Source organism: Tachypleus tridentatus, unplaced genomic scaffold (assembly GCF_004210375.1).
Source record: "Tachypleus tridentatus isolate NWPU-2018 unplaced genomic scaffold, ASM421037v1 Hic_cluster_1, whole genome shotgun sequence".
Taxonomy (NCBI): domain Eukaryota; kingdom Metazoa; phylum Arthropoda; class Merostomata; order Xiphosura; family Limulidae; genus Tachypleus; species Tachypleus tridentatus.
This window is the reverse complement of record NW_027467777.1, coordinates 19294744-19309685: the sequence shown is the minus strand read 5'-3', so window position 1 is coordinate 19309685 and position 14942 is coordinate 19294744. Positions and strand designations below refer to the sequence as shown.

The 14942-nt window shown below is 34.1% G+C and overlaps 1 protein-coding gene across 2 annotated transcripts in view; it reads right to left on the bottom strand.

Annotated features, from left to right (window-relative positions):
- Nucleotides 1-14942, bottom strand: part of LOC143241918 (lachesin-like) — a 65789-nt gene that overhangs the window by 43243 nt on the left and 7604 nt on the right. For both annotated transcript variants that reach the window (XM_076485225.1, XM_076485224.1), the window contains exon 3: nucleotides 14559-14650. In XM_076485225.1, coding sequence (XP_076341340.1) covers nucleotides 14559-14650 — 92 coding nt within the window. The remainder of the gene's footprint in view (nucleotides 1-14558; nucleotides 14651-14942) is intronic.

Sequence of the window (14942 nt, the reverse complement as noted above, 5' to 3'; positions counted from 1 at the left end):
GTGCCAAAGTAGATAAAACAGTTTATAAACAGTCCAAGTGTAGTAGCTGTAGTGAGCCAAAGTAGATAAAACAGTTTATTAACAGTCTAAGCGTGGTAGCTGTAGTGAGCCAAATTAGATAAAACAGTTTATAAACAGTCTAACTATGGTAGCTGTAGTGTTCCAAAAGTAGATAAAACAGTTTATAACCAGTCTAAGTGTGGTAGCTGTAGTGAGCCAAAAGTAGATAAAACAGTTTATAAACAGTCCAAGTGTAGTAACTGTAGTGAGCCAAAAGTAGATAAAACAGTTTATAAACAGTCCAAGTGTAGTAGCTGTAGTGAGCCAAAGTAAATAAAACAGTTTATAAACAGTCCAAGTGTAGTAGCTGTAGTGAGCCAAAAGTAGATAAAACAGTTTATAAACAGTCCAAGTGTAGTAGCTGTAGTGAGCCAAAGTAGATAAAACAGTTTATAAACAGTCTAAGTGTAGTAGCTGTAGTGAGCCAAAAGTAGATAAAACAGTTTATAAACAGTCTAAGTGTAGTAGCTGTAGTGAGCCAAAGTAGATAAAACAGTTTATAAACAGTCCAAGTGTAGTAGCTGTAGTGAGCCAAAAGTAGATAAAACAGTTTATAAACAGTCTAACTGTGGTAGCTGTAGTGAGCCAAAGTAGATAAAACAGTTTATAAACAGTCTAAGTGTAGTAGCTGTAGTGAGCCAAAAGTAGATAAAACAGTTTATAAACAGTCTAACTGTGGTAGCTGTAGTGAGCCAAAGTAGATAAAACAGTTTATAAACAGTCTAACTGTGGTAGCTGTAGTGTTCCAAAAGTAGATAAAACAGTTTATAAACAGTCTAACTATGGTAGCTGTAGTGAGCCAAAGTAGATAAAACAGTTTATAAACAGTCTAACTGTGGTAGCTGTAGTGTTACAAAAGTAGATAAAACAGTTTATAAACAGTCTAACTCTGGTAGCTGTAGTGTGCCAAAAGTAGATAAAACAGTTTATAAACAGTCTAACTGTGGTAGCTGTAGTGTTCCAAAAGTAGATAAAACAGTTTATAAACAGTCTAACTGTGGTAGCTGTAGTGTTCCAAAAGTAGATAAAACAGTTTATAAACAGACTTTGTGTGGTAGCTGTAGTGTGCCAAAAGTAGATAAAACAGTTTATAAACAGTCTAACTGTGGTAGCTGTAGTGAGCCAAAGTAGATAAAACAGTTTATAAACAGTCTAACTATGGTAGCTGTAGTGTGCCAAAGTAGATAAAACAGTTTATAAACAGTCTAAGTAGTAGCTGTAGTGTGCCAAAAGTAGATAAAACAGTTTATAAACAGTCCAAGTGTAGTAGCTGTAGTGAGCCAAAGTAGATAAAACAGTTTATTAACAGTCTAAGCGTGGTAGCTGTAGTGAGCCAAAGTAGATAAAACAGTTTATAAACAGTCTAACTATGGTAGCTGTAGTGTGCCAAAGTAGATAAAACAGTTTATAAACAGTCTAAGTGTGGTAGCTGTAGTGTGCCAAAGTAGATAAAACAGTTTATAAACAGTCCAAGTGTGGTAGCTGTAGTGAGCCAAAGTAGATAAAACAGTCTAGGTGTGGTAGCTGTAGTGAGCCAAAGTAGATAAAACAGTTTATAAACAGTCCAAGTGTAGTAGCTGTAGTGAGCCAAAAGTAGATAAAACAGTTTATAAACAGTCTAAGTGTGGTAGCTGTAGTGTGCCAAAGTAGATAAAACAGTTTATAAACAGTCCAAGTGTAGTAGCTGTAGTGAGCCAAAGTAGATAAAACAGTTTATAAACAGTCTAAGTGTAGTAGCTGTAGTGAGCCAAAGTAGATAAAACAGTTTATAAACAGTCTAAGTGTAGTAGCTGTAGTGAGCCAAAGTAGATAAAACAGTTTATAAACAGTCAAAGTGTAGTAGCTGTAGTGAGCCAAAAGTAGATAAAACAGTTTATAAACAGTCTAACTGTGGTAGCTGTAGTGAGCCAAAGTAAATAAAACAGTTTATAAACAGTCCAAGTGTAGTAGCTGTAGTTAACCAAAAGTAGATAAAACAGTTTATAAACAGTCCAAGTGTAGTAGCTGTAGTGAGCCAAAAGTAGATAAAACAGTTTATAAACAGTCTAAGTGTAGTAGCTGTAGTGAGCCAAAGTAGATAAAACAGTTTATAAACAGTCTAACTGTGAGTAGCTGTAGTGAGCCAAAGTAGATAAAACAGTTTATAAACAGTCTAAGTGTAGTAGCTGTAGTGAGCCAAAGTAGATAAAACAGTTTATAAACAGTCTAACTATGGTAGCTGTAGTGAGCCAAAGTAGATAAAACAGTTTATAAACAGTCTAACTGTGGTAGCTGTAGTGTTCCAAAAGTAGATAAAACAGTTTATAAACAGTCTAAGTGTGGTAGCTGTAGTGAGCCAAAGTAGATAAAACAGTTTATAAACAGTCTAACTGTAGTAGCTGTAGTGTTACAAAAGTAGATAAAACAGTTTATAAACAGTCTAAATGTAGTGGTAGCTGTAGTGTTCCAAAGTAGATAAAACAGTTTATAAACAGTCAAAGTGTAGTAGCTGTAGTGAGCCAAAAGTAGATAAAACAGTTTATAAACAGTCCAAGTGTAGTAGCTGTAGTGAGCCAAAGTAGATAAAACAGTTTATAAACAGTCTAACTGTGGTAGCTGTAGTGAGCCAAAGTAGATAAAACAGTTTATAAACAGTCTAAGTGTAGTAGCTGTAGTGAGCCAAAAGTAGATAAAACAGTTTATAAACAGTCTAAGTGTGGTAGCTGTAGTGTGCCAAAAGTAGATAAAACAGTTTATAAACAGTCTAAGTGTAGTAGCTGTAGTGAGCCAAAAGTAGATAAAACAGTTTATAAACAGTCCAAGTGTAGTAGCTGTAGTGAGCCAAAGTAGATAAAACAGTTTATAAACAGTCTAAGTGTGGTAGCTGTAGTGAGCCAAAGTAGATAAAACAGTTTATAAACAGTCTAAGTGTGGTAGCTAGATAAAACAGTAGTGTGTGGTAGCTGTAAAAGTAGATAAAACAGTTTATAAACAGTCTAAGTGTGGTAGCTGTAGTGTGCCAAAAGTAGATAAAACAGTTTATAAACAGTCTAAGTGTAGTAGCTGTAGTGAGCCAAAGTAGATAAAACAGTTTATAAACAGTCTAAGTGTGGTAGCTGTAGTGAGCCAAAGTAGATAAAACAGTTTATAAACAGTCTAAGTGTGGTAGCTGTAGTGTGCCAAAGTAGATAAAACAGTTTATAAACAGTCCAAGTGTAGTAGCTGTAGTGAGCCAAAAGTAGATAAAACAGTTTATAAACAGTCCAAGTGTAGTAGCTGTAGTGAGCCAAAGTAGATAAAACAGTTTATAAACAGTCTAAGTGTGGTAGCTGTAGTGAGCCAAAGTAGATAAAACAGTTTATAAACAGTCTAACTATGGTAGCTGTAGTGTGCCAAAGTAGATAAAACAGTTTATAAACAGTCTAAGTGTGGTAGCTGTAGTGTGCCAAAGTAGATAAAACAGTTTATAAACAGTCCAAGTGTGGTAGCTGTAGTGAGCCAAAGTAGATAAAACAGTTTATAAACAGTCTAGGTGTGGTAGCTGTAGTGAGCCAAAGTAGATAAAACAGTTTATAAACAGTCCAAATGTAGTAGCTGTAGTGTGCCAAAGTAGATAAAACAGTTTATAGACAGTCTAAGTGTAGTAGCTGTAGTGAGCCAAAGTAAATAAAACAGTTTATAAACAGTCTAAGTGTGGTAGCTGTAGTGAGCCAAAGTAGATAAAACAGTTTATAAACAGTCTAACTGTGGTAGCTGTAGTGTTCCAAAAGTAGATAAAACAGTTTATAAACAGTCTAAGTGTGGTAGCTGTAGTGTGCCAAAGTAGATAAAACAGTTTTTAAACAGTCCAAATGTAGTAGCTGTAGTGTGCCAAAGTAGATAAAACAGTTTATAAACAGTCTAAGTGTAGTAGCTGTAGTGAACCAAAAGTAGATAAAACAGTTTATAAACAGTCTAAGTGTGGTAGCTGTAGTGTGCCAAAAGTAGATAAAACAGTTTATAAACAGTCCAAGTGTAGTAGCTGTAGTGAGCCAAAAGTAGATAAAACAGTTTATAAACAGTCTAAGTGTGGTAGCTGTAGTGAGCCAAAGTAGATAAAACAGTTTATAAACAGTCCAAGTGTAGTAGCTGTAGTGAGCCAAAGTAAATAAAACAGTTTATAAACAGTCTAAGTGTAGTAGCTGTAGTGAGCCAAAGTAGATAAAACAGTTTATAAACAGTCCAAGTAGTAGTAGCTGTAGTGAGCCAAAGTAGATAAAACAGTTTATAAACAGTCTAAGTGTAGTAGCTGTAGTGAGCCAAAGTAGATAAAACAGTTTATAAACAGTCTAAGTGTGGTAGCAGTGTGCCAAAGTAGATAAAACAGTTTATAAACAGTCCAAGTGTAGTAGCTGTAGTGTGCCAAAGTAGATAAAACAGTTTATAAACAGTCCAAGTGTAGTAGCTGTAGTGAGCCAAAGTAGATAAAACAGTTTATAAACAGTCTAGTGTGGTAGCTGTAGTGAGCCAAAGTAGATAAAACAGTTTATAAACAGTCCAAATGTAGTAGCTGTAGTGTGCCAAAGTAGATAAAACAGTTTATAAACAGTCTAAGTGTAGTAGCTGTAGTGAGCCAAAGTAGATAAAACAGTTTATAAACAGTCTAAGTGTGGTAGCTGTAGTGAGCCAAAGTAGATAAAACAGTTTATAAACAGTCTAACTGTGGTAGCTGTAGTGTTCCAAAGTAGATAAAACAGTTTATAAACAGTCTAAGTGTGGTAGCTGTAGTGTGCCAAAGTAGATAAAACAGTTTATAAACAGTCCAAATGTAGTAGCTGTAGTGTGCCAAAGTAGATAAAACAGTTTATAAACAGTCTAAGTGTAGTAGCTGTAGTGAGCCAAAGTAGATAAAACAGTTTATAAACAGTCTAAGTGTGGTAGCTGTAGTGTGCCAAAGTAGTAGATAAAACAGTTTATAAACAGTCCAAGTAAGTGTAGTAGCTGTAGTGAGCCAAAGTAGATAAAACAGTTTATAAACAGTCTAAGTGTAGTAGCTGTAGTGAGCCAAAGTAGATAAAACAGTTTATAAACAGTCTAAGTGTAGTAGCTGTAGTGTGCCAAAGTAGATAAAACAGTTTATAAACAGTCTAAGTGTAGTAGCTGTAGTGAGCCAAAGTAGATAAAACAGTTTATAAACAGTCCAAGTGTGGTAGCTGTAGTGAGCCAAAGTAGATAAAACAGTTTATAAACAGTCCAAGTGTAGTAGCTGTAGTGTAGCCAAAAGTAGATAAAACAGTTTATAAACAGTCTAAGTGTGGTAGCTGTAGTGTGCCAAAAGTAGATAAAACAGTTTATAAACAGTCCAAGTGTAGTAGCTGTAGTGTGCCAAAGTAGATAAAACAGTTTATAAACAGTCTAAGTGTAGTAGCTGTAGTGAGCCAAAGTAGATAAAACAGTTTATAAACAGTCTAAGTGTGGTAGCTGTAGTGTGCCAAAAGTAGATAAAACAGTTTATAAACAGTCCAAGTGTAGTAGCTGTAGTGAGCCATAGTAGATAAAACAGTTTATAAACAGTCTAAGTGTGGTAGCTGTAGTGTGCCAAAAGTAGATAAAACAGTTTATAAACAGTCCAAGTGTAGTAGCTGTAGTGAGCCAAAGTAGATAAAACAGTTTATAAACAGTCTAAGTGTAGTAGCTGTAGTGTGCCAAAGTAGATAAAACAGTTTATAAACAGTCCAAGTGTAGTAGCTGTAGTGAGCCAAAGTAGATAAAACAGTTTATAAACAGTCTAAGTGTAGTAGTAGCTGTAGTGAGCCAAAGTAGATAAAACAGTTTATAAACAGTCCAAGTGTAGTAGCTGTAGTGTGCCAAAAGTAGATAAAACAGTTTATAAACAGTCCAAGTGTAGTAGCTGTAGTGTGCCAAAGTAGATAAAACAGTTTATAAACAGTCTAAGTGTGGTAGCTGTAGTGAGCCAAAAGTAGATAAAACAGTTTATAAACAGTCCAAGTGTAGCTGTAGTGTGCCAAAAGTAGATAAAACAGTTTATAAACAGTCTAAGTGTAGTAGCTGTAGTGAGCCAAAAGTAGATAAAACAGTTTATAAACAGTCTAAGTGTGGTAGCTGTAGTGTGCCAAAGTAGATAAAACAGTTTATAAACAGTCCAAGTGTAGTAGCTGTAGTGTGCCAAAGTAGATAAAACAGTTTATAAACAGTCTAAGTGTGGTAGCTGTAGTGTGCCAAAGTAGATAAAACAGTTTATAAACAGTCTAAGTGTGTAGCTGTAGTGTGCCAAAGTAGATAAAACAGTTTATAAACAGTCCAAGTGTGGTAGCTGTAGTGTGCCAAAGTAGATAAAACAGTTTATAAACAGTCTAAGTGTAGTAGCTGTAGTGAGCCAAAAGTAGATAAAACAGTTTATAAACAGTCCAAGTGTAGTAGCTGTAGTGTGCCAAAAGTAGATAAAACAGTTTATAAACAGTCTAAGTGTAGTAGCTGTAGTGAGCCAAAAGTAGATAAAACAGTTTATAAACAGTCTAAGTGTGGTAGCTGTAGTGTGCCAAAAGTAGATAAAACAGTTTATAAACAGTCCAAGTGTAGTAGCTGTAGTGAGCCAAAAGTAGATAAAACAGTTTATAAACAGTCCAAGTGTGGTAGCTGTAGTGAGCCAAAGTAGATAAAACAGTTTATAAACAGTCTAAGTGTGGTAGCTGTAGTGAGCCAAAAGTAGATAAAACAGTTTATAAACAGTCTAAGTGTGGTAGCTGTAGTGAGCCAAAAGTAGATAAAACAGTTTATAAACAGTCTAACTGTGGTAGCTGTAGTGTTCCAAAGTAGATAAAACAGTTTATAAACAGTCTAAGTGTAGCTGTAGGTAGCTGTAGTGTGCCAAAGTAGATAAAACAGTTTATAAACAGTCCAAATGTAGTAGCTGTAGTGTGCCAAAGTAGATAAAACAGTTTATAAACAGTCTAAGTGTAGTAGCTGTAGTGAGCCAAAGTAGATAAAACAGTTTATAAACAGTCTAAGTGTGGTAGCTGTAGTGTGCCAAAAGTAGATAAAACAGTTTATAAACAGTCCAAGTGTAGTAGCTGTAGTGAGCCAAAAGTAGATAAAACAGTTTATAAACAGTCTAAGTGTGGTAGCTGTAGTGAGCCAAAGTAGATAAAACAGTTTATAAACAGTCTAAGTGTGGTAGCTGTAGTGAGCCAAAGTAGATAAAACAGTTTATAAACAGTCCAAATGTAGTAGCTGTAGTGTGCCAAAGTAGATAAAACAGTTTATAAACAGTCTAAGTGTAGTAGCTGTAGTGAGCCAAAGTAAATAAAACAGTTTATAAACAGTCTAAGTGTGGTAGCTGTAGTGAGCCAAAGTAGATAAAACAGTTTATAAACAGTCTAACTGTGGTAGCTGTAGTGTTCCAAAGTAGATAAAACAGTTTATAAACAGTCTAAGTGTGGTAGCTGTAGTGTGCCAAAGTAGATAAAACAGTTTATAAACAGTCCAAATGTGGTAGCTGTAGTGAGCCAAAATAGATAAAACAGTTTATAAACAGTCTAGGTGTGGTAGCTGTAGTGTGCCAAAGTAGATAAAACAGTTTATAAACAGTCCAAGTGTAGTAGCTGTAGTGAGCCAAAAGTAGATAAAACAGTTTATAAACAGTCTAAGTGTAGTAGCTGTAGTGAGCCAAAGTAGATAAAACAGTTTATAAACAGTCTAAGTGTAGTAGCTGTAGTGTGCCAAAGTAGATAAAACAGTTTATAAACAGTCTAAGTGTAGTAGCTGTAGTGTGCCAAAGTAGATAAAACAGTTTATAAACAGTCCAAGTGTAGTAGCTGTAGTGAGCCAAATGTAGATAAAACAGTTTATAAACAGTCTAAGTGTGGTAGCTGTAGTGAGCCAAAGTAGATAAAACAGTTTATAAACAGTCCAAATGTAGTAGCTGTAGTGTGCCAAAGTAGATAAAACAGTTTATAAACAGTCTAAGTGTAGTAGCTGTAGTGAGCCAAAGTAGATAAAACAGTTTATAAACAGTCTAAGTGTGGTAGCTGTAGTGAGCCAAAGTAGATAAAACAGTTTATAAACAGTCTAACTGTGGTAGCTGTAGTGTTCCAAACGTAGATAAAACAGTTTATAAACAGTCTAACTATGGTAGCTGTAGTGTGCCAAAGTAGATAAAACAGTTTTTAAACAGTCCAAATGTAGTAGCTGTAGTGTGCCAAAGTAGATAAAACAGTTTATAAACAGTCTAAGTGTAGTAGCTGTAGTGAGCCAAAAGTAGATAAAACAGTTTATAAACAGTCTAAGTGTGGTAGCTGTAGTGTGCCAAAAGTAGATAAAACAGTTTATAAACAGTCCAAGTGTAGTAGCTGTAGTGAGCCAAAGTAGATAAAACAGTTTATAAACAGTCTAAGTGTGGTAGCTGTAGTGTGCCAAAAGTAGATAAAACAGTTTATAAACAGTCCAAGTGTAGTAGCTGTAGTGAGCCAAAGTAGATAAAACAGTTTATAAACAGTCTAAGTGTGGTAGCTGTAGTGAGCCAAAGTAGATAAAACAGTTTATAAACAGTCCAAGTGTAGTAGCTGTAGTGAGCCAAAAGTAGATAAAACAGTTTATAAACAGTCCAAGTGTAGTAGCTGTAGTGAGCCAAATGTAGATAAAACAGTTTATAAACAGTCTAAGTGTGGTAGCTGTAGTGTGCCAAAAGTAGATAAAACAGTTTATAAACAGTCCAAGTGTAGTAGCTGTAGTGTGCCAAAAGTAGATAAAACAGTTTATAAACAGTCTAAGTGTAGTAGCTGTAGTGAGCCAAAAGTAGATTAAACAGTTTATAAACAGTCTAAGTGTAGTAGCTGTAGTGTGCCAAAGTAGATAAAACAGTTTATAAACAGTCCAAGTGTAGTAGCTGTAGTGAGCCAAAGTAGATAAAACAGTTTATAAACAGTCTAAGTGTAGTAGCTGTAGTGTGCCAAAGTAGATAAAACAGTTTATAAACAGTCCAAGTGTAGTAGCTGTAGTGAGCCAAAAGTAGATAAAACAGTTTATAAACAGTCTAAGTGTAGGTAGCTGTAGTGAGCCAAAGTAGATAAAACAGTTTATAAACAGTCCAAGTGTAGTAGCTGTAGTGAGCCAAAGTAGATAAAACAGTTTATAAACAGTCTAAGTGTGGTAGCTGTAGTGTTTAAAGTGGTAGTAGATAAAACAGTTTATAAACAGTCCAAGTGTAGTAGCTGTAGTGAGCCAAAAGTAGATAAAACAGTTTATAAACAGTCCAAGTGTAGTAGCTGTAGTAAAACAGTTTAGCCAAAGTAGATAAAACAGTTTATAAACAGTCCAAGTGTAGTAGCTGTAGTGAGCCAAAGTAGATAAAACAGTTTATAAACAGTCCAAGTGTAGTAGCTGTAGTGAGCCAAAAGTAGATAAAACAGTTTATAAACAGTCTAAGTGTAGTAGCTGTAGTGAGCCAAAAGTAGATAAAACAGTTTATAAACAGTCTAAGTGTGGTAGCTGTAGTGTGCCAAAGTAGATAAAACAGTTTATAAACAGTCTAAGTGTAGTAGCTGTAGTGTGCCAAAAGTAGATAAAACAGTTTATAAACAGTCTAAGTAGTGGTAGCTGTAGTGTGCCAAAGTAGATAAAACAGTTTATAAACAGTCTAAGTGTGGTAGCTGTAGTGTGCCAAAGTAGATAAAACAGTTTATAAACAGTCTAACTATGTGGTAGCTGTAGTGTGCCAAAGTAGATAAAACAGTTTATAAACAGTCCAAGTGTAGTAGCTGTAGTGAGCCAAAAGTAGATAAAACAGTTTATAAACAGTCCAAGTGTAGTAGCTGTAGTGTGCCAAAAGTAGATAAAACAGTTTATAAACAGTCTAAGTGTAGTAGCTGTAGTGAGCCAAAGTAGATAAAACAGTTTATAAACAGTCTAAGTGGCTAAAACAGTTTAAAAAAGTAGATAAAACAGTTTATAAACAGTCCAAGTGTAGTAGCTGTAGTGAGCCAAAGTAGATAAAACAGTTTATAAACAGTCCAAGTGTAGTAGCTGTAGTGAGCCAAAGTAGATAAAACAGTTTATAAACAGTCTAAGTGTAGCTGTAGTGAGCCAAAGTAGCTGTAGTGAGCCAAAGTAGATAAAACAGTTTATAAACAGTCTAAGTGTGGTAGCTGTAGTGAGCCAAAGTAGATAAAACAGTTTATAAACAGTCTAAGTGTGGTAGCTGTAGTGTTCCAAAGTAGATAAAACAGTTTATAAACAGTCTAACTGTGGTAGCTGTAGTGTGCCAAAGTAGATAAAACAGTTTTTAAACAGTCCAAATGTAGTAGCTGTAGTGTGCCAAAGTAGATAAAACAGTTTATAAACAGTCTAAGTGTAGTAGCTGTAGTGAGCCAAAAGTAGATAAAACAGTTTATAAACAGTCTAAGTGTGGTAGCTGTAGTGTGCCAAAGTAGATAAAACAGTTTATAAACAGTCCAAGTGTAGTAGCTGTAGTAGTGAGCCAAAGTAGATAAAACAGTTTATAAACAGTACAAGTGTAGTAGCTGTAGTGAGCCAAATGTAGATAAAACTGTTTATAAACAGTCTAGGTGTGGTAGCTGTAGTGAGCCAAAGTAGATAAAACAGTTTATAAACAGTCCAAGTGTAGTAGCTGTAGTGAGCTAAAAGTAGATAAAACAGTTTATAAACAGTCCAAGTGTAGTAGCTGTAGTGAGCCAAAGTAGATAAAACAGTTTATAAACAGTCTAAGTGTAGTAGCTGTAGTGAGCCAAAGTAGATAAAACAGTTTATAAACAGTCCAAATGTAGTAGCTGTAGTGTGCCAAAGTAGATAAAACAGTTTATAAACAGTCTAAGTGTAGTAGCTGTAGTGAGCCAAAGTAAATAAAACAGTTTATAAACAGTCTAAGTGTGGTAGCTGTAGTGAGCCAAAGTAGATAAAACAGCTTATAAACAGTCTAACTGTGGTAGCTGTAGTGTTCCAAAAGTAGATAAAACAGTTTATAAACAGTCTAAGTGTGGTAGCTGTAGTGAGCCAAAGTAGATAAAACAGTTTATAAACAGTCCAAGTGTAGTAGCTGTAGTGAGCAAAAGTAGATAAAACAGTTTATAAACAGTCTAAGTGTGGTAGCTGTAGTGTGCAAAAGTAGATAAAACAGTTTATAAACAGTCCAAGTGTAGTAGCTGTAGTGAGCCAAAAGTAGATAAAACAGTTTATAAACAGTCTAAGTGTGGTAGCTGTAGTGAGCCAAAGTAGATAAAACAGTTTATAAACAGTCCAAGTGTAGTAGCTGTAGTAGCCAAAGTAGATAAAACAGTTTATAAACAGTCTAAGTGTGGTAGCTGTAGTGAGCCAAAGTAGATAAAACAGTTTATAAACAGTCCAAGTGTAGTAGCTGTAGTGAGCCAAAAGTAGATAAAACAGTTTATAAACAGTCTAACTGTAGTAGCTGTAGTGAGTTCCAAAGTAGATAAAACAGTTTATAAACAGTCTAAGTGTGGTAGCTGTAGTGTGCCAAAAGTAGATAAAACAGTTTTATAAACAGTCCAAATGTAGTAGCTGTAGTGATAGATAAAACAGTTTATAAACAGTCCAAAGGTAGTAGTGTAGTGAGCCAAAAGTAGATAAAACAGTTTATAAACAGTCCAAGTGTAGTAGCTGTAGTGAGCCAAAGTAGATAAAACAGTTTATAAACAGTCCAAGTGTGTAGTAGCTGTAGTGTGCCAAAAGTAGATAAAACAGTTTATAAACAGTCCAAGTGTAGTAGCTGTAGTGAGCCATAGTAGATAAAACAGTTTATAAACAGTCTAAGTGTAGTAGCTGTAGTGAGCCAAAAGTAGATAAAACAGTTTATAAACAGTCTAAGTGTAGTAGCTGTAGTGAGCCAAAAGTAGATAAAACAGTTTATAAACAGTCCAAGTGTAGTAGCTGTAGTGAGCCAAAAGTAGATAAAACAGTTTATAAACAGTCCAAGTGTAGTAGCTGTAGTGAGCCAAAAGTAGATAAAACAGTTTATAAACAGTCTAAGTGTGGTAGCTGTAGTGAGCCAAAGTAGATAAAACAGTTTATAAACAGTCCAAGATAGCTGTAGTGTGCAAAAGTTTAAAACAGTTTATAAACAGTCCAAGTGTAGTAGCTGTAGTGAGCCAAAGTAGATAAAACAGTTTATAAACAGTCCAAGTGTGGTAGCTGTAGTGTGCCAAAAGTAGATAAAACAGTTTATAAACAGTCCAAGTGTAGTAGCTGTAGTGAGCCAAAAGTAGATAAAACAGTTTATAAACAGTCCAAGTGTAGTAGCTGTAGTGAGCCAAATGTAGATAAAACAGTTTATAAACAGTCTAAGTGTGGTAGCTGTAGTGAGCCAAAGTAGATAAAACAGTTTATAAACAGTCCAAATGTAGTAGCTGTAGTGTGCCAAAGTAGATAAAACAGTTTATAAACAGTCTAAGTGTAGTAGCTGTAGTGAGCCAAAGTAGATAAAACAGTTTATAAACAGTCTAAGTGTGGTAGCTGTAGTGAGCCAAAGTAGATAAAAACAGTTTATAAACAGTCTAAGTGTAGTAGCTGTAGTGAGCCAAAAGTGAAGACGAGAACCTTCGTGGTGGTTAGTTTCTTTCTTTGGGTAAATGTTTGTAAATTTAAATGACGTTTAAAAAGAATCGACATCAAAGTAATTTTGAAGTGAGGTTAATATAGTGATATATAAATATAAATATAAACAGTTTTACCTTACTCGTACATAAAGTTGACAACAAAAACTAAGAGTTTTACCCTGCAATGTATTATACAATTAGAAGCTTAAAGAAAATCTCTGTGTTTTTAAGCCGTACCTTAACGATGTAGATCTAAAATATTTTCCAAATTGATTTAGAAAACTCGAGTTATGCTTCATGAACAAAATAGATTTCCTGGTCAATCATTTACTCGTTAGATATCTTTGATGTTTTGAAAACGTTAAGGAACATCATTATGTATGTCCAGATTGATTGATAGCTGCTGTGGATTTCGGTTTACTGGTAACTACATGGTACAGCTACAGGGAGGTCGCATTGAAAGATATAAAATTACTCACTTTCTGCCATCTAGTGACACAAGATGTTATTACTTTTAACACTAAAGCTCATATAGAATATTAGGAAATTTATTATTTGATTAGAACTACTGGAATTCTCTTTCCATTGACTTAATATGTAATTACCATATCGTTGTAATTATTCACTTTACGTCTAAATCAAACTCATTTCAATATTTATATATATATATATGTACTATTTGACTGGTCAATTTAAGACTTCTGGTGAATGTCAGTTTCCTCACAGTAATAAGTTTCAGTCTCCTCCGTATATCTAATAATATTATCATTTAGAAATAAATATGAGAATATAACAAGTAATATATAAAATCAAAAAGTTGAAACATCATACAAATTAATTTAAAATATACAAAATCACCAATTGAAAGGTAATTTCTCAGTTAACTCAATAGAAGTTAGAACTACAGATCAGGTAGAAACGATGCAGCCTCCTTTTTCCAAACAGACTCTCTGCTGTAATTTTTTTCAACTGTTTACTTCCTCTCAGACTAAAGTAAGAAACGGCGTTCTCCACACTTTTATAGCTATTGTAGTCGTAAAAAGCGACTCTTTCATTTCTGAAAATCTATTGATCAGAATAATTCGGTTTAGTTTTCTTTCGCTCCAGACGAAAGTGATATAAAGTTTAGGAGAATCAATATTGTTTTCTGTTATTTTTTCTTTCCTTAAACCAAGAAAATCGTATTTTTTGTAGACGCTAGAGTTTTTACTTTTGCACGTGTATGACACGTGCTTAACAATGCACATCCTGTTACGTTACATTCAAATCGTTATTGTTATAGAGTTCCTTCTTTTGTTGAATAAAGGCACCTAGAATGAATTTTGTAACGTTTCATGACTATCTTCTACTAAATAATACTTTATCAAGTGAATCGATACAGAAGTCTTAAATAATAAGAAAAATTCGATCTAACGTTCGTGAACTAGCTGTATGGTGGGTTTATGTTTGTTTGTTTTTATATTTTGCGAAGAGCTTTAATATTTTCATGCTGTGCTAAGCCTATCGCGTCAACTTCGGTTTGGCTATGTTATATTTCAAGTTGGCTTCAAACTGCGACTGAAAAGGCTTTTCACGAGACCTTACTGGGTCGAGTAGACGAAATTCAGCACGATCATACAAATATGACAGTTTAAAGTAACGATATGGATTATAGTGTCAAACCAACATTAATTAAAACTGCAAAAACTGGCACATAAATAACTTGTTTTTTGAAATAGTTTACAGTTAAAATTAACTTCTTAATAATTTCATGATTAGAACTGGGTTATCAGAATTTTTATTTATTTATGGAAAGCATATTAGATCTCTGGAAAATATAACAAAACAAATTAGAAAAAAAAATACGTGCAATGTTAAAGATTGTTCAGTTGGTTACCTGGCTGCCAATAAGAAACATAAATAACATCTAAACGTTGTTTTTAGCCAATGAAATTGGTGGTTAATAGCCATTACCTTATGATGTCCCAGGTTTTCTACAGTACACTGTAAGATAGCATCTTTCCCAGATCTCACGGTTAATTTCGTTATATCTACAATAGATGGCTCTAAAAATACATGAGATTAGACATATTCTTACTTAATACGCAACAAAGAAAACAAATCATAATATGAAATAAATTTAATTTTTATTAATGTAATATTCTGACGTACTTTATAGATTTTGTTACAATGTTTACTGTATCTACCTATTTATCATGTTTTAAAATACACTTTATCGTAATTTTTGTTCATGAAGGGCATAAAAAGTTGAATCAAGTACATTTATTGTGTGCTATTCAGTTATCAGCCTGATTTATATATCGACGTAAGTGCTGCCATCTGTCAATGGAGTAAATT